Source organism: Cygnus olor, chromosome 12 (assembly GCF_009769625.2).
Source record: "Cygnus olor isolate bCygOlo1 chromosome 12, bCygOlo1.pri.v2, whole genome shotgun sequence".
NCBI lineage: Eukaryota > Metazoa > Chordata > Aves > Anseriformes > Anatidae > Cygnus > Cygnus olor.
Genome location: NC_049180.1, coordinates 4,090,959 through 4,115,275, shown reverse-complemented (window position 1 = coordinate 4,115,275; position 24,317 = coordinate 4,090,959). Strand labels below are relative to the sequence as shown.

Sequence of the window (24,317 nt, the reverse complement as noted above, 5' to 3'; positions counted from 1 at the left end):
GGGAAAGATTTAAGAGCTAAGTTTTTAGCTGTGACGAGCTGTCTGCTAAACATTGAAAAGGTAGAGGTCAACATTGTAGTCTAAATGGAAAAACAGGAAGGAAGAGTAAGATCTCTGAACTGCCAGCCCTGAAGCAATCGCTGAACACGTATGAATGGTAGCACAAAGAAAGGGAAGAAATTGTAGTGGGGAAAACAAAATTTCCCCAGACACCTGGAATGTAAAGAATAAGACAAAGACATGCAGGAAAAGTGATTACAGACCTTGTAGGAAAATGACAGGAAGATGTAGTCACAGGAGCTGAGGGAAGCATCAGATTTCCAGGCATGTGATTGAATGCGTCAAAGACAACTGACAGGTCAGATATGATGAGGTTGATAAGTGATTTCAGTAGAAGGAAAGTCAAGGCAGGAACTGCAGTGCTTCAGGATGAAAGGGAGAAGGGAACTGGGGTGGTGTTTGGAGAGGCAAGTGGGGAAACAGGCAGGGAGAACCTGCTTATATTGTGAGAAACATGCTTATTGTGAGAACATGCTTATATTTGTGAGAAAAGCTAGCCTTCAACTAGTACAGTAAAAAAACATATTCATGGTTAAAGCTGACCTAACCAGTTTTAATATATAGTTTACTCAGGAAAGGCAAGGTGTGTGATAAGGTAGTAACATTCATTGCATCTGTCAATATGATGTAAAATATACAAGCTTTTCTTCAGGTCTGCACATAAATCAACATATATTGCCCTTTATTTACAAGCTGTTGGTGAAGCAGTCACTAGCTGCTTGAGTTTGTGTGATATTTATAAATTTTGTGCTGACAGATTCCTCTAAAGTTTCAGCCTATGGATTATACAGCAATTCAGTATAAGAGGTGCTGTTCATTCATCACATACAAGTGCCTGTCCCTAGCAAGGAGACCCCCAGGGATCTCCGAAAGATTCAGAGGAGCTTTGCTGATTCAAAAGCTAGTATTATTTACTTTGAGTCAGGCTTGAACAAATGCCCTTTAATGATAATAAACTTCATTGTGACTTGGAAATATATTTTTCAGATAGTCTGTGAAATCAGAGTCCCAGACTTTTGCTTTTCACTATCCCAGGAGATCAAGTCGTTTATGAGAATTTAGTGCCAGCCAGTCCTTAATCCAAACATATCCAAACTCTGGCAGTCATGCTTACAAAGTTCCTATATAGAAGCCTGGAGCCTAATTTTGCGGTCAGACCTTTTCTTTAAAATGCATGCTAAAAATCCCCATCCCAAGCAATTCCAGATTTTATCTTATTTGGAAATCTCGGTGGCACTTCTCACTTCAGTGAGCCCCATCCATCAGTTCCCTCTATGGATTCTCATACTTGTTGAATTTGCTTTACTGACCTTTGTTTAACAGAACTGAGGTCGTGCTGCAGGGAAAGGGCAGGCTGTGGCGTGCTATCCAGGTGTCTGTCTTGTTGTACAGCCCATCTGGACAGGCCCCTAGCTGGAGGAATTTAATATTGATGTCAGTTCAAATAATGCCAAAATAATAACAAGAAAAAAGCAGATAAAGTAAAAACAGCCTTATCAATAATTATATTAAACTTGAGTTGCCTTGAAGGAAAAGCAGATGATTAAAAACAAATAAAGAGCACAGACTAACATCTAATAATGACCATTATGTTACTGCTTCTTCTGCAGGTGTCTGTAATAGTGACAGAATTATATACTTCATCGTTTAAGGGTACAAATACATTAGACAAACATTTCCTGACTTTGTGTCAGTTTTCATGTGCATGCTTGATAGCAGCTGTATGTTTTGACGCCACAGTCACCTTGGCCCAGGTTACAGAGCCCTGTGTCTTCATAAGGCCATTGCTACGCTGTTGTGAGTTAACCACAGTGGGCAGCTCAGCACCACACAGCTGCCCACTCACTGCTGCCCCAGGGAGATACAGAAGAGACTGAGAAGGGTAAAAGCTAGAAAAATCATGGTTTGAGATGATGAGAGTTTAACAGGTAAAGCAAAAGCTGTGAGCACAAACAAAGCAAAATAATTCATTCACTGCTTCCCATCGGCAGGCAGATGTTCAGCCATTTCCAGAAAAGCAGGACTTAGCTCACATAATGGTTACCTGGGGAGGCAAAGGTCATAACACTGGATGTCCTTCCCCCTCCCTTCTTCCCCCCATCTTTCCACCAGCTTTTATTGAGGAACGTGATGGCATAGGGTATGGAATATCCCTGTGGTCGGTTGGGGTCAGCTGTGCTGGCTGTGTTCCTACCAACTTCTTGTGCACCCTAGAATACTAGCTGGCGGGGTAGCATGAGAAACAGAGAAGGCCTTCACACTGTGTAAACACTGTTCAGTAACTAAAAAGTCACTTTGTTATCAATTCTCTTTTGATCACAAATCCAAAACATACCACCATGAAAGCCTCTAAGAGGAAAGCGAAGTCCATCCCAGCCAAAGCCAGTACAACCAGTAAATGAACACCGTAAGGTGAGAAATTGAATTCATTTGAGAGGGGCCAGACCAGCATCAGCCCACAGGCAAGCTCTAAACTGACCTCCAGATGACCTTAGCTATGTGTTTTGTTTTGTTTTGTTGTTGTTAATTTGTTTTTTATTTAATGGTTGGACTTGATGATCTTAGAGGGCTTTTCCAACCTAAATGATTCTACGATTCTATTGCAAAGCCAAATATTTGCAACTCAGTACTGTCCTGTTGATGCCAAGTGAAATTGGAGGAAAGCAACCCATTATCTACAACTGATAGATTAGCTCTTAAGCTTTGCTTTTTCTAAGCTTGTTTACTGCCTTTGTATTATCAGGGTACCCATCTAAAATGGGAAAAATCATTCAAGTTGTGCTACCTTCACTTAAAATAAATAAATCAATCAAAAGGTTAGGCAACAAAGATAAGATTGGTATTTCTGTAGCAACTTTAATAAACTATACCAGCTCTTTTAGTCCCTGGTATATTCACAAATTAGACTGTTATTCTTAAAAAATATATTGTTTGTTTGCTCTTTACTAGTCAGTGTGCACACGCAAGGGAGGCGTACTGGCATTTTACTTGCACTTTTGCACCAACATAAATGAACGAGGTGTCAGATGGGAAGAATTAGGTCCTGACTCAAGATTTATGTTCAGGCCTCCACTCTACATCTTTCTGAATTGCACTGCAAAGGTCTCTGAATGCTCCAAGTGACATTTTGGGATTTCCTCCTGGAGATTTCTGTCTTCACAAATAATTGTTTCTAAACCTGGATAATTCATAGTGAATTACTGATAAATGTGCATATACTCAGTAAGTAATGGGGGGGGGAAGGGAGGCAGGGGGAAGATAAAAGATACTGTGATCTGCATAGTAATAATCACACCCATTTCCCATCATTTAGGTCTGTAAGAACTCCTGACATTTGAAGCTGTCCTACCGTGTTGCCATGGCAACAAGAAAAAAAGGAAACGTCAGATCTGAAGACTGCAGTTTACAGTTACTGTTCTTCACTACTAGGCCTCAGTTGCTCCAGATTCAGTTTAATTTGCAACCTCACAATCTGTCCGACTATACATTGGTGTTTGACAGCCTCTACCCTAACTTCCATTTATTAATGGACTCCTCTTGCAAGACGCAAGTGTTATGTGACTTTTCACTGAATGTTAAAAGACCATGACATCTAAACTTGACCTTCGGGGAGCAGAAAACAGATTGACTCCATTTTTTTCTAACTGTTGACTTGTTGCTATTCAACTGTTCAGAAAATATTTTGTCTGTGGGTTAGTATTTGTATATGTATGAGTGTATGTATATATATATATATATTTATATGGAGAGAAGAGTTATAGGACTGGTTTAGCTTTTATAAAATATTCATCTGGACTGTGCAAGTGACAAAGCAGAATAATACAGCCACAGATGAATTGTAACTATTCTGTATGGCTAAACCTACTGTATTTGCTGTTTATGGTGTGGCCAGGAGAGAGCCTATTGCAAGCATATCACTAAAAGAGCCTCTTTGTTGACACCAAATGAAGCAGGCCCAAGGCTCTGCAGCAGCACTTCTTGTACATCAGGTTCAGCAAACAGGAAATGCAAGTCCTCCTGGCTTGTTTCTGATCTGGGCTTCTTTCCTTATGCCCCAATTGGAATTTAAGATCCCCCAGGAGCACAGCTCTTTGCCTCCCCTTGCAGCGGGAGCAGTGCCAGGAGGTGAGACGAGCTCAGATTTGTGAGACAGTGGGGAGCAGTCAGCTGCAACTGGCTCTGTGTGGGTTGCTATTGACAGCGGTGGGACATGCTGGGCCTGATTTTTTAAAGGGGGTAAAGTCTGCTTCCTTTATGTTCCTGCAGATATTTATTTGCTGGGGCAATTTACAAAATTTAAGTCTTTTGTCAGTTCTGCAGACACAGTTAAGTCAGTAGATGTCTGTATGAGAAGCTGATCAGAACAGCAAAAGCAAGGTATTTCTCAGAAGCACTGGTCTCTCTCTCAGCCTCTGTGCAGCTGTCATCACACATATAAGCGCAAGGAGGAAAACAGATACCCTATTATATAAATATATTCACATATATATAGTTTTGAATATATATATACATACATACACATGTACACACAGTTTCCAGTTAAGAGTAACAAGAGCATTTCTTTGTGTGCATAAACTTACCACACTTGTTTGCAGACATGGGAAAAAAGGGTGTTCGTTACATAGGAATATGAATCCTTTTATATTCTGTGAGCATGTAAGGCTGAAAAAAAAAAAAAAGAAAAAAGAAAAAACCTAACTGTATCAAGATGATCATCTTGTTAATAAATTGTAAATGATCCATCAAAGCTCACACCAAATTTTTATAAATTTAACACAAAAAGTATACTAGTGACAGACTGTGGCTTTTATTAGAGCTTGCCAGTAACTAGGGTAAGGTAAGTGTCTTAGAATATTTTAATAAACTTGCTTATTTAAAGTTTAAACAAGAAAGCTTCCTTATGCAATAGAACTTTGCAGCTGCATTCTTTAGTTAGCATTTTTACAGTACTTATGAGTCATACTGTATGCCGTCTTTACTACAGTGAGATTATGAGCATATCTTCCACATCACATATATGTTTCAATAGTAAAGCTTTTTGGAAACATTAAAAACTCCAAACATACATTTAGTTTTCCATAATGCTACACTAGATATTAAATGTGTGTTGGTGGTTAAAAATTGCTGTACAATAGCTTTTCTCTGACTTCCTGTATTGTACCAAATATGACAACAGATTTTTGTTTTGTTTTTATTCAAAAGGAGTAATAACAATGGCAACAGAGGAAAAATTAGTTTGTGAATTAGTTTGTGCCATGAGTTTCCCTATCATTGTAAATTTCTTGATAAGATACAAGCTGCCTTCAAACAAGAACCTGTTTTTCTCTTCCAGCTTAACTCTTGCAGTCCTGGCCAAGTGAAATTTCCCACTGACCTTGTTTCTCTTGCAGCACGCTCTTGGTGTTTCGCTTCCCACAGTGGTGCTTTGAGGTTAGTAGGAGTTTCTGTTGAGCAAGGACTTCAGGAGTGGGCTGTTATGCAGCTGCAGGCATTTAAAAAGGAAGTGCCTGATCTCAAACATTAACATGGGCATGCTTCTAGTTCTCTTTCTCTGCCCATGCCTTGTAGTAATTATGTGCTGCTGCTTTATCATCAGCAGTCATGTCTTATAAAAAAATAAAAATTTTAGGCAATGTTTTCAAAAGGAAAAAAAAAATCAACAAATGCCTAACACTACTGGATTTTCAGGATACATATTTAGTGATTTCATCCAAATGCACCCAAAGATGAACTGCACCCTCCACTTTGATCTACAAAACCTCTATCTTGAATAAAAGAAATGATAATATCCTCCCCCCACAAAATACTCTTTTTCTACTTGCTTTCTTCCTCTTTCTATCAAGCAAAACCCACCTCTGGAAAAGACACCCAATGCCATTAGTGTCATTTCTATCAAGTACCAGATAAAGCTACCCTTTTCTAATTTACACCAAGGTTCACGTAGCATTTGGTGGATCATTCCAAGGGCATCCAAAACCAGGAACAAAGAAAAAATTTTACCTGGAACTGCACTAACAATGGATAGACTCTTTCTACTAATTTGTGCCCAAGGACAAGAAGTCTTTCTTCTCAGATAATACTGCAACCTTTTGACATGTAGAGAAGTCAGTACAATGGCTGAAACTCTGAATCAAGATGCATCAAAGGCTTTAATCACCATTATCACTTTATCACTCCAACCAAATTAAAGTTGCCCATCCTTCACTGAGTATCTCTTTAGGCCTCAGACTGAGCTAATCACTGGACTACCTAAGCACTCAAAGAGAAGATGAAGCTGCCATGTTAATGTTTCTCCACCGTACCTGAGAACCAACACTGTTTAACAAGTGACTGTGTCACTTTCTGTGGCATTATACAAATGAGGAACTGCATGAGAATCTGAATTTTCTTACCTGAAAAGAAGCTCAAAAAGTTATATTCATTTCCTGAAACAAAGGAGAAATAATAATTTATTAGTTTCTAACACTATCATGAAAAAGCAGAGAGTTTGCAAAATAAGTTGTCTTTTTTTTTTTTTCTTTTTAGTTAATTATGTTTAACATGTGTTCAGCCAAGCTTGCTGTTTTTATAATACAGCGCTGATTTCTACCTAGCTATTTTGGTCACTACAATGTTTATTTCAGCCTATGTTTGCAGACATACAATGCTGTCTGGAGTCAGAAAGACAGTGAACTTGATTTTTTTTGTTTTGAAACATGCATAAAATGTCTTGTGCAAAAATCATTTCACTTTAAAAGAGTATCTGCTGTTAAAACACAAAGTGGGTATAACAATCAGCAAGAAGTGTTCATTAGCAAGGTAAAGGTCTAATTTGTGGTGTACTTGCTAATTGAACTCTGTCTGTACACCTCATGCGCGTACTCACGATATGCTTATGTGCATTTATTAATGTACATTTTGTTCAGTAACTGCAGGTCTGAAGATTCAAACAAAGGGAAACCAGCTGAAATTTCCTACTGGTTAGCAAGGAAAATTAGGTAAGAGTGGAACACTGGCTAATATACTTTCTGAGACCCATTCTCATCTCACTTACACTGGTGTAAATTAAAGAGCAACTCCATTACTAGGCTTGTTTGAGCTTCAGTTAGTTGTATTTAGATGAAATTTTTCATTTAAACCCCTCTACATATTGTTTTTACTGGTCTGCTGTGAACAGTAAAGCACAGATGAGACACTTCCTTAACCAACCACTTTAACATGTCTCTAAAGAACCCAGCATAATTTGGTTTAACCTTTATTTGAAGTGGCTGTGGCCTGTAGTCAAGTAATTTGTCCTGGTCTCTCGTGTAGTCATTTAAGTTAGGGATCACTGTAATACAGTCCTCATTTGTTAAATTGTGGGCTTACAATCAGTTCATAGGAACCTATGTTAAATGTTTTATCACTACAAAAGGAAAGATGTTATAGTAACAACTTTCACATCATTGGTCTTTCCTTTGCAAGACTTCTTGCTGAAACACTGAGAAAAATGCTGGGTTTTGTCTCAATAGTGCACTTAGCCATTTGAGACACAGCAGAATTTTGTACACAAATAATTTTACACCACTCCTTATCCAAAAGCCAAGTTTCTTTCTGAATGGGTTTAATAATTACTCATATAATTAAAGTTTAAAAAACCAAACAAAAAATAAAAACACGATAAATCATATTAAACAGTCAGCTTGAGAACAGCAAGTCTAGGACAAAACTCTGATCCTATCTTTCCTTTGTTGCATCTCTAGAGACTCGGTTGTCTGAGAGATATGCTGGCCAATGGTGATAAAATGAGAAATAACTAAAATAATAATAATTTTCTATTAACTCTGTGATCTATAATATTTAGAGTTAACAAACAAAGGATTTCAGTAGTAGTTATAACAGCTATTCTCTTTAAAGCAGATATAGCTGACTATTTAACTGTGTAAACCATATAACCCGTTGACTACCCTGTTTTCACATCAAGATATACTAGTTGGTTTATATTTGTCCAGATGAAATGGATACACTCATCCACTCTCTGTGGAAAGTTATTAGTTGCACAATTGCTATGTGTGTGTATATATGTAGATATATAGAGATATACACATACATATATAAATATATATATATACTATATGCAGATGGAGACTAATACAACATGGGGACTTGGAATAAGTAGTTTAATCCAATGATTCACGGATGAGTTAAGAGATAGCTTGTGTTACGTATGCCAAACCAGTCTGATTACAAAAAAAACGACAACAAATTCCACACACTGAAATCCAGGCTTATTCCAACTTTCATGTTGTATTTATGCTACCTTTAGCTGTCCCCTCTTAATAAAATTTATATCATTTGAAGATATCTATAATTATTTACCAACTCTTTTTTTTTTTTTTTTTCTTTTTCCTTGTCTACATATCAGCTGGTCATCAAAAGTGGAAAGGGAAGGGTTTAGAGCCAGAATTCTGCATTTCTCTGCTTTCAACAGGACAGATATTTAGGAAAGTTTCATTAACCTTTTGACCATTACACTCCTTCTCTGCATCAATAAGTGGCTGTATTTGATCATTTGGGGGTAGAAATTAATGTAAAGACAGACTATGTGTATGTACATGCATACACACACCGCCCGGGACTGTAGAACAAGAGCATGTCTGGTGAACTGATGGTGAATTCAGTACAAACAAGCTGTGTTGTTACTGCCATTTCAGACAGAAACCTCCTGCAAAAATATATTTGCCCCATAACAATCTCTCTGTTATCACCAAGATGTTTTTTTATGAGTTCCTTTCTTTTTTTTAAAGCTCAAGCAAGGAGAAAAATATTTTGTTTGATTTAAAAATAATAATAATTCAGCTACTTTTCCAGTTAATTGTTCCTTTGGGCCCTAGTTGCTGAATTGCTTGCTGTTTCTGAGGTGTAAATAAACGTTTTGATTTCTGACGTGGTTGCAAAGAAACTTGTAATTTATTTGTGAAATGCTCAAATAAAGGATGTATGGGCTTTTACCTTTTGTCTGGGTGTAGACCTTCCTGATGCAGTACAGCAGGAATGGAGGACTACAAAATGACCCTGCGACTGTCAAAGCAGTGGAATAGCCTGAGCTAAATACAAGCTCCTACATTGCTCTAAGCAAAAGAGATGAATTGCGGCCTTCATCATCATCATGCCATGTTTATAGAGTGAAAATCTGGAGGTCACAGATGTAATTAAAGTTTGACCATACAAGAAAGCAGTAGTAGATTATTCAGCATCTATTCAGGTAACAGTAATGCTTTGCCATCTGAAGTACACTTTCATTACAAGAGTCACACTGAGTGAAATCCAGGTCAGACGTCCCTAGGCTGAATTGTGTGCAGAAGCTTTAATGGATTTTTGTTGCACCTCCTTTCTGCTTCACCTGGTCACCTTCCCCACCTACTACCATCATTTCGGCTTATGTAGAAGAGATATCCAGAAAAGTGCACATAGTAACACTGAAACAGGCTGAACAAATGTCAGTTGGCAAGAACCGCATTGGCAAGCTACAGGAAGGACTGCATTGCTGTCGTTCAGTAGTACTCACTGCTGTCATGGCTGATGACATGATGGCTTTTAACAGTGAGTGCTGCCATAGTCCGTAGTCATGTCTGATATGTTCCCTCCCCCTGCTTAAGTGCCGTGGAAGTATCACCACACAAATATGAATGCAGATGTAGTCTACTTGTTGCCCTGACTCATAAAGTCTTAGTCCAAAATTTAGAGCCCTTATGTCCTTCAAGCCTGCGCTGCTATAGGACAGGTTGTCCCCAGAAGTTTGCACTGCTCTAATGTCCTGTACCCGGAACTTCAGGCTTTATTGACAAGGTTTATCCCTTTAACATGCATTCCTAGTAGCAGGACTCAAGGTTTATAAGACGCTATTTTCTTTTTTGTCCAAGCTCTCATAATCTGTAATTATGAGAGGTAAGGAAGCGGGGTGCTTTGTGTGCTTTTTCCTGTGCTGCCAGCTGCTCCCAGTCATTGCAAAAGGTTCCAGCAGGTGACGTAATAAATAGTAGACAGAACCAAGGCCAGAATAAAGAACAGAAAGCTAGGCAGAATTAAAATATTGCAGGGAATTTGCATCATAGCACAGTATTGCCTTTTTGCCAGGAAATTCTTTTTCCAGCACATAGCCTGAGATTGTTGGATTTCTGAAATTCCTGTGAGTTGATTTTTTTTTTTTTTTTTTTTATGGTTTTCTAGAAAGTTACCTAAAGTGACAAAGAAGCATAAAGATAGAATATCCCTGGAAAAGGTTTTTACTACATGTGAGAATAGAGGACACTGGGGAGGAAGGACAGCACTAGAAGGAAACATTTGAGTACAAGCCACAGCAGTTTGCTTTCCCTGAGATCCACCGCCACAGGCCTCTGCTTGGTATCTTTGCCTATTGCCTAAGGTTTATCAGGCTTTGAATCTAAAGGGGGCTTTTTATGTGGTCCGTAATAAGTAGAGGATGAAACAGTGTATATGACACTTGCGGTGTAATTGAGCAAAAAGTCATTACCTGAAAGCCACAGCAAAAGAGTGTCACCTCCTTTGGTGTCAGTTGAGATCATTGTCCTAAACTAATGCTGTGCCTTGTATCTTAAAAGGGTCATTTGAAACACTATAAAGTTAAATCATAAGCAAGGAAATGGTAACAGAGAGAGAAAATGCTGAAGGTTTTTAGTCAGGTAGAAGTTTTCCATTGCCCTTTTGACCTTATGCCTCATCTAACAGCACACGTTCTGGATTGCAGTCTTACTGTTACTTGCTAACTTTGCACAGTTCAATCCGGTTACATTTTTCTCCTGCAATAGTAAATCAGAACAGCCCCTTCTGACTTCAGTACAACCTTCTTACCTGCAGAAACAAAGCAAGGGTCATTGCTCCTGCTGTAAAACTACCGGGATGCTCTTCCTCAACTGCCACGCCTCTGGCCGGACTCTACTCAGCCACCTCCCAGTGCTTGATGACCTTCGCTGCTCCTGCGGTTACAACAGCACGTAAGTTACTGTAGTCCAGTACATTTCAACATTATTTTATATTTTATAACTCGTGACTCATTTTCTAATTTAATGTTTTAATTGTGGGATACTCACTATCATCGTTGTAGCTGGATGTACTTTTTTATGACTTACTGTCCAAATAAGAAAAGTGAAAGTATTTACAGTGCTTGTTTACTGCAGGCATGCTGAAAACTCAGAATGAAAAACTGTATCTGGACTCTTACACTTAAATTGTTTGCAAAGTGTTTTTCAGTACAGTTACAATACTGGAATAATTGACCTGGGACCAGGATGCTCATAAGCAGCTTCTCTTGGGGTATACATATGAAAAACAAAACAAACAAACAAACGGACAAACACGTTTCACTGTATTGTCTTTCCAAACTGAAGACATACTTTAACAGAAGGATAATGAACCATAAGTAGACAATTCTTACGGACTGGATTAAATCTTCGTGTCACTAACAGGTTTTTAAAATTTTAACTTTTATAAATACAGCCATTGTTGTTTACACTGGTTATCTTGCTTCATGCCAGGAGCCACCGGGGAACAAATTTTATATGGGGCTAATTTTGCCATTCTAGTTATCTTGCCAACTCTACACTTGCTGTAATTGATCTGCTAGGGACAGTGGCAAGATAATAAGTCTAGCCTGCATTTGGAAATGACAGCAAATCAAACAGTGCTTCTTTGTACACAAATAAATAAATAAAACGTAACATCATCTGTGTCTCATTCTTTGTGCTATTTGATCAGCTGCAGTAAACACCTTCCAAGTAGCCATAAAACAGGGATTATAACCTGCCTTGGGATTACAGCATGTATTATTGACTTGGCTGGTACCAAGGGAGTTAGCTTTTGGTGGGATTTGAACCACCTAGTTCACTGGCAGTGCTAAAAAGCTAGAACACTGAGAGCTGAAACTCCCCAATAGATAAAATAATTATGTAATTGCAAACATTTTTTTTTTTTTTAAGTCCTCTGAAGCTAATATACACTGAAATGTTCCCTATATCTCCAACGTAACTTAACTGTCATCATCCTTCATATCGAACAAAACCAGCAAAACCTCTAGAGAGCAGGTGCCCCAATTAACAGATATTCAACCTTTCATACACTGAATTGCCAAAAACAAAAAGAACAAGATCAGAATACTTATTTCATAACGGGATGATAGCGAATGTGACAGAGTCCAACAATAAAACAAAGTAGAAATGATATACTGTAGTAACTACAATAAATCTTGTTCCTTTAGACAGTAAGTCTAGAGGAAAGATTTAGACTGTCTGGTGCACATGTTCAAGCTGTGGCTATTAGCTCCATCATGTGAGAACTAGACCGGTGCTAGAAAGCTTAGCCATGGTACCTGGCAAGTTTTGCTGTTTTTACTAATGGTAAAAAATGCATTAATCCAGTTGAAAATGTGTCACTTTTGGATCCTGCACAGAGAAATTGAAACAATAACAGCTCTAGAGAGCAATCCTTTCTTTGAGCTGACTAAAAAACCCTGCACACTCAGGCCTGCCAAGGGCTCAGTGCAGCTGCTCACCATTGTGCTGGCAGAGGTGATGGTGGGATTTTGACCTGTGTGTACCCATCAAGCTGCATTCTCTTCTGTTTTTACTTCCACAAGACCACAAAGCATCCTCTTCTCACTCTGTTTTGGCGGTAGGGACAGAACTGCAATGTAAAGGTAGAAATACAGAAATAGTCAGAGGGCACAGTTCAAAACCATGCTGGTGGCAGAGCCAACTGGAGACTCAGCCTCCTGGCAAGTGCAGCCACCTCAGCACAGTGACCAAAGAGCCAAGATGCAGAGGCACCTTGTGCCAGTAGCTTACACAGGCACTGGCTTGAGAGCTGAACCCTGCCTGGGGCAGGGACCACAGCCTCAGCCACTCAGGCACAGGGCTGGGAAGGTCAGGTAGCCCCACGGCCACGTGGCAGCTGAGCAGTTGTCAGACTCTGCCCAGGACACCTGCCAGACATTAAACCTGTTATTAATCCTGACGGGTATGTCTGGCCCCACATATCACTGGGCTGCCAGTCAGCGTTTTTACAAGACAAACAGACCCTCAGCATATGAAACAACAGCATTGCTGGAGGGTTTTTTTGTTTTATTCCCACCCCCCCACCTCTTTCTCACTCTCTGAAGACAGTTCTCTCATCTGGGTCCTGTGCCTTTGACATCCAGTCATCACCCTTGTACTGATGCTCTTTCTTGGCACCTTATTAAAGACCTATCAGGGCTTACTCTTTTTTAACTCTTTTATCAGTTCCATAATAATCCTACTTTTAATTGCAGGTGTCTTCATCATTTACACAACTTGTGGGCTGCAGTGCTTTCTTGCACTCTCAATTTCTGTTCCTTGGCACTGTGTACTTTGTTCTTCAGCAAACGAGTGCTGAGTACCTGAAGCTAATGAAAATGTGTGCTCTACACAGCTCTGTCTTCCGGGGTTGAGTGGATACAATCCAAGACATACTTTCTTCATGGAACAATTTTAAATAAGAATTATCTTGCTGCAGCTCGTCCTTCTCTGTTGCCCTGCTTAGGCTGAAGAAGAGAGAGGAAGGCAGTAGATACATTTAAATGCCATTATTTAGCAAAGGTGTAGCTCACTTATAACAAAGATAGATGCATAAATGTAATAATTGTAATCTCCAAATCAAGCTATTAATAATGTGTGTCTATATATATACAAATATAAAAGTTAAAGTGATGTATTTCATTACCCTCTCCCACAAAAGAATAAGCTTTTTTTTTTTTTTTAATTTGTTATTAACCAGTGAGTACTCATTAAAAGCTCAGTTCGCTGGGAAAAAAATAGTACAATGCAATTAAACTGTACTACAGACTAATTAATATGGGAATTGGTGTGATTCAAATATCTTTAAAGGGATGGAAGTGGGGACTGTAGGCAGCATGGACTTGTACTAGTCATCTTCTTTAGCCCAGAAGATGGATTTTCTGCTACGTTTAGGTTTTGCTGAGGGCTCTATTGTTTTTGTTATTGTTGTTTTGTTTATAGTTTCAAAGGAAATCTGGAAAAAAAAATCTAATATGAATCTTCACAAAATCTGGAAAAAAAATCTTAAAAAACGATGGGACTAGATTTAGATATTACTTATCCCCATAACACATTCAGCTCTCACTTTTCCTGAGGAGACCCGCTCTCGGCTCTCCGCATCTCTCCTTTACACAAATACATTTGAAACAACCTAGGACTAGAAAGTATAATATAAGATTCTCAGCATACTTAGCTTCTCAGTCATGTAGCATCTTTTCCCTATGGGAGATCCCTGTTAGTTTGTTCTTTCCAAAGGCTGCTGATTCAAGAACAATTCTTACGAGCTGTCCAATTTCTTGTGAGTCAGAAGACATTTACCAGTTATAGAACAGACTTTTATGAAATGTATCTGGCTGCCTTTCTTGTAATTGAGATGAAAGAAGTATGCCGATTCTCTAAGGAAATGCCATTCAAGGAGCCTGCTAACATTTTATTTTATTTTAACTTAATCCAGAAGTTAACCTATTTAGAAGTAGAATGTCACATTAGTCAAGACTGAAAACTTGCCACTCACTTTTGATGATAACAGCATCATAAAAACACTTAAAAGCAGAGGGTCCTGCTCCAGAGGCGTGCTAAAAAATGTTGTTTATACCAAAATCAAGGATGAGCTTTGGATTAAAAGGCAAACTAAAGTTTGATGATGATGATGGTGCCCCCAAGCTATTTGCCTAGAAATCTGGGTCTTGTTATTTATCTTGATGGACCTTCATAAGTCTGACTACTCTGATTCCTGTCTTTTGGAGGTCGGTCAGTCATTATATCACACGACTTTACTGTCTGAAGCAGAAGAAAAGCATAAGTCTAAGACTTTTTTAAGATCTGATATTTCAATGACCTGAGATCTTGGAAATCCAATTGGCTGACATTCTATTGCTTTATATCCTATATGTCATTTATACAACTGCTGCATTTACACCAAAGCATAAGACCATAAATCAGATCGCCTTTGATTCTCTAGTATTTTCCTCCCAGTTTGTAGAGCTGTAAATTACTCTGCAGGATGACAAACACTGATCTGACTGTTAGATCATTGTGTTATATAGCTGTGTTATGAAGCAAAACCCATTCACAGATACTCATTCATTTGAGAGAGATGTCACTGGCCTAACACAATGAGCTTCTTTCAAGCCCTCCCTTCCATTTCACTCTGTTATTTCTCTGTTAATAAATAAATAAAATCCCCATTGGTTTATGGCTATAGGAGATGAAAGAACTCTTTTTTTCATGTCAACATTGTGTAGTGCCGATGATGTCTGGCAACAGTCAAACCTGGCTCCAGCTTCTGTTCTGTTTTCCTTATTAGCATTTTGCTTGGCTGTCCCTGCCAAAGTCTCCTGGACATTTCTGAACTCTGTGAATTGTTGCAAATATTGCAACGTCCAAGTGTGAAATGAACTGCATGGAAACTCCTGGGATCCTGTTAACAGTGTATTAACAATAACCTCAAGTTCACAGGAAACAACAGGCACCTGTTCAAGGGGGAACATGTTCTTAAATTGACATTCAATTATCCCTGCATATTTTAGCATTGTTTTTGCACCTTATCTAAGACCTACCATGAGCCTTGAAAGCCTGTTTACTAATTTAAAACCAGTCTTCAGAAACCAAGACAAAAATGACAATAATAAGAATTGGAGTATACCAAAAGACAGTGCTTAAAAATATTATATAATATATATATATTTATTGCAATTATGGTTTACTTGACTGTAAATTCGGATGACATGTAAACCAGGTACTTAACCTTAATAATTACCTTTAAAGTATTTAAAACACATAGGAAAGATTTGATTTTTTTAAATGGAAACTGTAACAAAATTACAACAAAGGAAATGGTAAATAGCACTCAAAAAGTATTTCTTGTAACAGTGGATTACCTTAAACATTTAATAATTATAGTCCACATTTTCAGACTGAGAAGCTAAAACTTTATGTCAGGAAGTATTTCAAAAAGTGTTGCATGTTTTAAATCAATCCCCACATTATAAAGAAACGTGTATTACCAGTAGCCTACTATAAAATTAAACCACATCTATATTCAGTCAGCAGCACAGGAATGATGTGCAGGCCTTTAAAAAAAAAAAAAAAAAAAAACAGCTCTTACTCATCTGTATGATACGGGAGCTCTGAAGGAATACAGTTTCTGGATTGCTTTAATACAGAACAATTCTTTTTCCAATTCTGGAGAATTTTCATGGACTCACCAGGAGCTGACGGGAGGTCTGTGATTTAACCACTTTCATGTGTACCTTCACTACATTTGTGTAGCCCCTGTAACCATCCTGCAAGGCAGCATACCTGCCCGTAAGAAGCTCTTTAGGAAGGCTTTCTTGAACAGGAAGAGGAATTACACTGAAATACAGCAGCCTCTGCGGCCTGCTGCCACACGGACAGACCAAAGTCTGTCAATGAATGACTCCCAGGAGACCAGTGGTGTACTGAGACTGCGGACCTGTCTGATAGCAAACTGTTCATTAACATCTGAGTAAATCAATCAGCCAGAGACTTGTTCATTCATTATAGTCCATGGGTCTGTCACGGGTACAGGTCTTCCCTGGCTCCAGATTGTTTTTTTTCTTCCTGTCCACTTGATAACTTTGTCATCCAAACTTATCTGGTTTTTTCACAGCTCATTTATAGTTTGATTTCTTCCAGCCTGATCTAAACTGTCTCTGATTAATGGTTAATGATTAATATACCATTAAACATGGTCTTACTCCTGAATATTTAACTACTTTGACAGTAGGATGGTGTATTTTCATTTTATGATTATACTAGACAAGTTTAACTTCTGAATTTAATCTAGAAGCCTCAAGATTTACATGTATTTCTAGTCACAAACAGCTCTACTTAATCCTGAATCCTATCCTTCACATCCTTCAGGACTGGGACACTAAATGATTTCATGTAATGAGCATTGCTAAGGACAAGGAAGTGAGAGAGAATTTGCCAGCACATGAATGAATGATATTGAATACCTGATAACTGGATTGTCTTTTGTATGCTGCACAGAACAATCTGACTCTGAAAATATTTTTACATTTATACAGGTTGCTCAGATAACAATTGGGAAGTAGACACACACCATATATAAATACATATATAGGTGTGGTTTATCTCAAGCTTCTAAGAAACAATCAGGAAAGCTGGATAATATATCCTACTAATTTACCTCATAAACAGGTAGGTTAAATTATAAATATATCTATTATCTAATTCAAAAAAAATATTGTAAATAACAGCTGAGCTATTTGTCAGGATGCATCCTCCTACTCCTACAAAAACTATAACATTTTTTAATAATGAAAGAAACGTTGAAACAACTCTTAAGTAAAGCCCCTCTTCTACCACAGCTTGGAACAATTTTTAGCAGGGAACTGTTACAGCTATAAAACATTAGGATAACCTAGAAGAGTACTCCTCTGCTAATGTTAGGCCATAGGTACAACAATTGCACATACAGGCATAAGTGTTCATATGAGACAGAAAAAAAAAAAAACACTTTTCTGACATGATTTTCATCTTGTAAGAGAAGTAAGAGACTGTACTTGGGAGGGCAATTAATATCACGACAAAGACTTTTTCCCTTCAGTAATGACTATCAACACAATTTGGAAACTACAAGCTAAAAATATGCAACTTGATCTCTAGAGTTAAGTACATTAGGGGTTTTTATTCTTCTGGCCACTGGAAAGACCTAGAAATACATATACCAATAGACTGCACGTCTTTCCTGATACGTTCCTCTTCGATGTTTCTTCTCCTAATCTTCAAGGATTTTTTTTTTTTCCCTTCACAAGTGATGCTCTGGTAATTATTTCCTGCTTTCTTGTTAGCATTTTAGAGCCATGTTCTCCCCTGAATCTGCATTCAGGCAAGTCACACTGACACCAACACCAAATTTATGAAGGGAAAATGTGTTTGCATTACTGCTAATTACTGTTAGTTGCCATTGTTTCCTGCATTAAATAACTTGTATTATCACCACTGCCTTGCTGCATGCTTGATCTCTTACATCTATTACTCACCCTCAGGTTGACTTCTGCCTCCATCCCATTTCCAGGTTATGTCTTTGTTGGACCAAGTGATTATTTTTCAGTCAATGATCCAATTTAAGCATAAAGTAAAACACCCCCAAACTTATTTACCACTGCCTTCATTTCAAATAGCTTAATCTGTCACTTCTAGGTGGTGTTTTCTAACAGTACATCTCATTTTCCCCTCTCACTTCTTTGCAGTCACGCCAGTTGTAATCTAACAATGAATGAGATTGATTAAATGGTTGGCTTGTGCATGAAACAGTCCCAAGTGGAAAAACACTTAATGGTGGTTAAATATTACACACTGCTGTATATACTACCTGAAAAATGAGCATGACTAACAGAGCAGTCAGAGCCCTTTGGAAATGCCTTTCTAGGCAGAATTGTGCAGGTTTACTGACATATTTTGTCATGCCAGCTCTAATTAAGCTTGTCTAATCACTTCTCAGACAAGGGTTTCAGGCTGAACATATAAATTCTCTAGGACATTATCTGGTGTAGGTGTGTAAGTGTCCTGTAGAATAGTAAGGAGGAAAGGTCCATAGAGAAAGTTAATACTTTTTCTTAGATTATATAGGAAAAAGGACAAGCTTTTGGAGACATAACACCTTTGCTAAAGATCAGTGAAGAATGATTTTATCATATGTCCAAAAGCATGTCTGTTTGTAATTCTTCACCTGTCTCATCTGGTCAGAAAAGACTTATGAACCTTCCACGTCTCATATCCTTCCATCTTTGCAGCAACTGATACATCTAAAGTGAAGAAAAGTAGCTGACAAACACACTTCTCTTTGTTTGGGTCTGCTTGTGGCAAACCGAAAGGGATCTAAAGGAAATTAAATAGTTCCTGCTCATGTACCACCTCACCCTGAGAAATCTTTAATTCTTTTCTGCAGAATAGAACAGCTCTGACAGGTTGTCTCTCCCGAAATTGCCATAAACTGGTGACGAGGGCACGCTGCTGCTAGAGATTCGGTGCTAGGTGCTCATATTCTCCCAAGGAAAGAAATTCTGTGTTTAAGTTCTTACTTTGAAGGACCCTTTCCTTCATCTACTAGGTATCTTTTACACTGCTTGATCTATAGGTAGGTTCTGAGGACACTCACAAGTCAGCTCTTGCACAGCCTTGCCAAGAACGAGGGCAGCTCTAAAGAAAACTGTCAGTGCTTGAGGAATTTTAACCTGGCAAGAGGTGGCAGCTGCAGACTGCAGCAGCTGAGAGGTACCTCGGTCTTTACTGCAAGTTTGAACTCGGGCACATAACTGTCATGAAAATATGACATCGTTTCCTGGGGATCTGCACAAAATTACATAGAATTATCCTCTATGGAACTCTACTTTTAAGTGCAAGTGGTATTGGTTTTGAGGTAATAACTACCAAGAATAAGCTCATTATCTCCTACTTGCTGTTGTTCATACTAATGCTGCCACCACGCTTCCCTGTGCATCTCACCAAGTCTAGATTTTTGTGGCTATTTGATCAAAGTGGACAAACCAGGGTTAAAAAGTACAGTACTTAATGTGAGAAATATTGGGAGGAGGAACCAGGATCCAAAATAAATTCTACTTTGCAAATTCACATGCTAATTTAAATTGGGAAAAAGGCCATAACCCTATTCTCAAGGGTTCAATAGGGAACAAAATCGTGCTGCAGGTAGAGTTTAATTACCACATGGCTTTAAATGGTTATTGCTTGAAAGGCGGGTGCCAGAATCAGTTAGGTTCCTAACTTATACTAAAAGAAAAAAAGAAATAGGAAAAAAAAAAAAAAGACTACAGTAATGTCTGTAAAGTGCATACATTCAGTAGCAAAAGGCTTTTGTTGTACATAGTTACTATAATTTAGTCTGTGTCATTACTTGAATGTAGACATTGTGTATGTTTTGCTGTGGCCTTGGCTTTTCTAATTTAAATATCTTTGTTGGAACTTTAATTTGTCAGGGAAAACAAAATATTCACAAAATACACACTATTCTGATTGAACAGATAACAAAACCAAAGCATTCCAAGCTCTAATCATATTCAACATTTGTGTTCTTTTGTTTTAAATGTAGAAACACTTTGAAATAATTCCATAACAAAGCTTGATGAAAGTAGCAATTAAAAAGGAATCGATCTGATACATCCTATTCTTCAAATTACTATGCTCTGTAAAATGTAAAACTCCGTCTCCTTCACTAAAGCTTTAGTTCCCCATCTTGATTAGGCAAATATTGAAAACAATAAACATTTTTCACTGAAGTGAGTCTTTAATATGGACTAAAAAGAATGCACTGTGTGTTACATTTTCCACAGAAGACTGGCTCTCACATTAGTGTTTGCTATTAGCGTATTTCATGTCACTCCATCATACTGTCTTTCACTCAAATCCTACATTTGTTGGAGCAGATGGAAAGTTAGTTTAAATTAATTGAAAGCATGCTGTGCACAGCTTGTGGTAACAAGAACATGCAAAGAAGAAAGGAAGATACATCAATTTCCTTTGTAAGATACCTATAATTGTGAGAAGAGATCTCTTAAGAAATCATCAAGATATTATGCTTCTATTTTCTTCCATTTTTTTCTTTCTTTTTACCTTTTTTTCTTTTTCTTCCCCCTAGAGAAAGTTATATTGCTTAGAGTGCTTTGATTTTAAAAAGAGAAGAGGTAGTGAAATTGGCTGGACACACACCATTTGAAAAATAATTTCTGTCTGTGATGGATCAAAATAACATGGCACACAAAGTTAGTACTTACTTACTGTTTTGTTTCTGTAGTCTGCCTGCAGCTCTCATTAACACTGACAAGCTTTAGGAGGTGAGTTACCTTCTCACCTACTTTAGTAAATATTCGTTCCCATTCCTGGGTCCTCAGCTTTTCTTCTGCCATCACTGAAAATCCAGTTGTCTTCTCTGTTTTCCAAACCAACTGCCAATTTGATTAACACCTATATTCTTTGTTTGCCTGGAATTGCAATGGGCAAACTCATTGGCTTCTTTAGCGATCAGTATGTGGCGATTCTTCAGTACTTTTACAGTTAAAATCAGCTTCAGAACAATCACCGTATAAACCATTTAATGGTAGCTTTTTGACCAAAAATTAGTGGATTTTTTTTTTTTTGTTAAATTGGCCTCTTTAAAAAATATATATATATATTCCAACTACTTGTTTCATTGTGGTCTAAAAAGTGAGGGCAGGAGGAAGCAGGTACTCGGAAGGGAAATGTTTCTAAGATGGATGGCATCTGCTTGTTTTGTGTGCTCTGTTCTGTTAAGAAGGTTGCAGTGGGGAGGATGGGAGGAGGGTTTGTGCTTACATCTCCCTGTCCCAGGCCAAGGTGAGACCCTCAGGCAAGAACAGTTGTTGTTACTTCTTGTAAAGCAACTGAAAGTGCAAAAATCAATAAGGAAAAGCAGATTCTGGAGTACAAGGTGGGAAAACAGGCAGAAAACAAGAAACCTGCAACACAAGTGTGTTGGTCTTGGTAGGGAACAGATGCAGAGTTAAGCTTTAGAGGTGATGGAAAGAAGTGAGCACCAAGTCCCAGAGGGACTTAAAGTGGAACATGCTGCAAACAAGGAATGCACTGAAATATGTTGGACTGAGAGACCTCAAGGGTCCTGCACAAGAAGAGTGGCAAAGTGAGAGATCATCATTTTAATCTGTATTGCTGAGTTTTCTCTGTTTCAAATGTTGCTGTTATGGTTTGCATTCAGATTTAAAAGCCTGCCTTTTGAATTTTAGATCCCTTTGGCTATCCTTGGTGTCTCTTTACCTATTTATTTATCTAGAAGTTCAAAGAAACCAAATAACATACCATGTTTTTGTCAAAAATCAGCAAAGTTATTTTCCATTAATCTTTGGATAAAATATTATTTCATACAAAGGCATTTTTCTCCTCCCCCTTCTTACTCCAAATATTCTACCTTTTTGTTGCAGGCCTTATTTCTGGTAGTCACTGAACACATTTGACCACCTTCACTACCTGCAGATTAAATACAACTCTAGTAACTGCAAATAAAAAAGATGAAATAATGCAAAACTTTCTCAATCCTACCTCTGTGGCTTCATCTTCCTTCTTTCCTTCAGTTACTGCAGCTGAGTCCATCTTCTTTTTTGGCGATCCTCCAGAAATATTTGTTTCTTGTATTAGATATTCCTGAAATTAAATTGTGCTCTTGTAAGACTATATATATATTTTTTGTCTCATTGACTATTTTTTCCTCAGCTATTTCCATATATCCTCACTATTCCCCAGATTTTTATTAAAATTCTTTATTATCATTATCTGCTTTCAATTTTGTCCTTTAGACTACAGTAGCTATGGAAATTTCTCTACTTTTTTTTCTACATTGTACAGATTCATGACCACCCGAACCAGCATTTTTTCTTGTTTTTTAAAAGACCTTATCCCAAACTGGATCACAAGTCTTTCCTTGTACTATTTAATTCACAACAAAATTACACTTCTTCCTGTGTGCCAAACTCCTTGATTCATAAGCAAGTATGAATAACCACAATGCAAGGGAAAATTTGGCTCCAGGACCAGAACTTCTCTTGAGCACGACAGATGTCTTAGTTCATATTAACAAGGCTCTTTAGAAATTCAGGGGATTGTATAGGTAATCATTGTTTGATTAATAATTTACAATATCAACAGGACAGAAATGAAAATTGGAGAATGACAATCTCAAAGCAGCTGTATGCCTGTCAAATATGTAAATTTTTTACCCTACTTCCTCTGATGGGGCACTGCTTAACCCCATGTTGAGTTGCCTTTCTAGAACATAACCCCTACAACATTCATGAATAATTAGATAGTGATAAAGAAACAAGGAATGAGTGAGAATTAACTTTGCACCTCCTATAGTCACTTGAAGATTAATTTGCCTAAAAACTAATTAGCTGACATTCCACAAGCAGAGAACCCCAAATGAAATGCAAAAAAAAAGACCCACCCTCAGATTTTTTTGCGTCTACAAATTCACAAATTTATATACAAACAAGCCTACTGCTTCTGAATAATAATAATAATAATAATATATTAAATAATTAAAGAGTTTTTTTTGTTTGTTTTAAGAAGTAAATGAAACAATGATGCAGCTGAGATGCAATCTTTTAGCCCTTTCACTGACATCTGCAAGAAAAGTAAATGTCGTTACATGAAACTTCTTTCTGAAGATAAAAGTATAATCTAGTTTTAAGATTACAGGGATTTAGATAGCTACAGGCATGTGGATCTGTTTCACTGACTCTGCCCACTTAATGTCAGCCCTAGCTTAACAGCAGCCAAATCATTAGTTAGTGCTAGTTATTAAGAAGAGTGAGTAAAATAAGTCAGCAATTGTGTCACTAAGCCAATGATGTAATTAGCACCTTAGTTTGGAGGCAACTCTTTTCCCATCAGAGGAAGAAAATCAGGCAAGAGGAAGCTCCCTGCATAGAAGGATTCATTCCTAAGGCTATGAACCAGTGCTGGGCACAAATGCCAAATCTGCTGAAAGCTGAGACGAAAAGAGGATGAGTAGAATCCCGAATTCTAATTAAGGAGAATAAGAGTTTTAGAAGTTATCAGAGCTTTTAACAGTTATTGTAGCATAAAGCCAAGACAAACATTCTGAGATAGATTCTAGTTAAGCGGTGGAGAATAATTTTGACATTTCTCAAATCTTACCCAGGATACTCTAAGGTTAGTAGAAGTTTAAGGAACTGGTTCCCAAACCAGTAACAGGGCACTTCAAGGAAGCCAATAGAACACAGCCCTTTTTTAAGCAAAATAAATAAATAAATAAATAAACAATATTTTTCATTTTTTCAGTGAACTCTTCCAAATCATTCTCATAAAATTAGACAAAACACTCTAAAGTAGGCTGACTGAATAAAAATATCATAACGTTGAGCATTAACTGAGAATATTGAGAACACAGTAATACTATTTTATTTTTTTTTAAACAATCAGAGAAAGAGTAAAATACATTTCGGTGCTAAGGTTTTGAACATGAATACATTTTGACAAATCTTTCTCTATTTAAACCCCTACAGTATCATGCCTGTATTGAATAAAACCACACACAAAAAAGGAAATTCAGTCTTTCCTTGAACAGTTTAAAAAGATAGGGAATCCAGAGCTTCCCTATGCACAGTGTTCACCTTACAATTAAAAAAATGTATTTTACTTCATATTTCT

At 37.7% G+C, this 24,317-nt stretch overlaps 1 protein-coding gene and 1 long non-coding RNA gene across 8 annotated transcripts in view; one reads left to right on the top strand and one right to left on the bottom strand.

The window, feature by feature from the left end:
- CDH13 (cadherin 13) overlaps positions 1-9,027 on the top strand; it is a 478,422-nt gene extending 469,395 nt beyond the window's left edge. For all 4 annotated transcript variants that reach the window (XM_040571559.1, XM_040571558.1, XM_040571561.1 and 1 more), the window contains one exon: positions 3,374-9,027. In XM_040571559.1, coding sequence (XP_040427493.1) covers positions 3,374-3,381 — 8 coding nt within the window. In that variant the 3' untranslated portion in view covers positions 3,382-9,027. The remainder of the gene's footprint in view (positions 1-3,373) is intronic.
- The window catches only part of LOC121076920, a 146,182-nt gene continuing 125,238 nt past the window's right edge, over positions 3,374-24,317 (bottom strand). For all 4 annotated transcript variants that reach the window (XR_005823792.1, XR_005823790.1, XR_005823791.1 and 1 more), the window contains 5 exons: positions 22,188-22,289; positions 13,451-13,594; positions 12,587-12,717; positions 10,891-11,015; positions 3,374-6,485 (listed from right to left, as the gene is read on the bottom strand). This is a non-coding gene — a long non-coding RNA (uncharacterized LOC121076920). The remainder of the gene's footprint in view (positions 6,486-10,890; positions 11,016-12,586; positions 12,718-13,450; positions 13,595-22,187; positions 22,290-24,317) is intronic.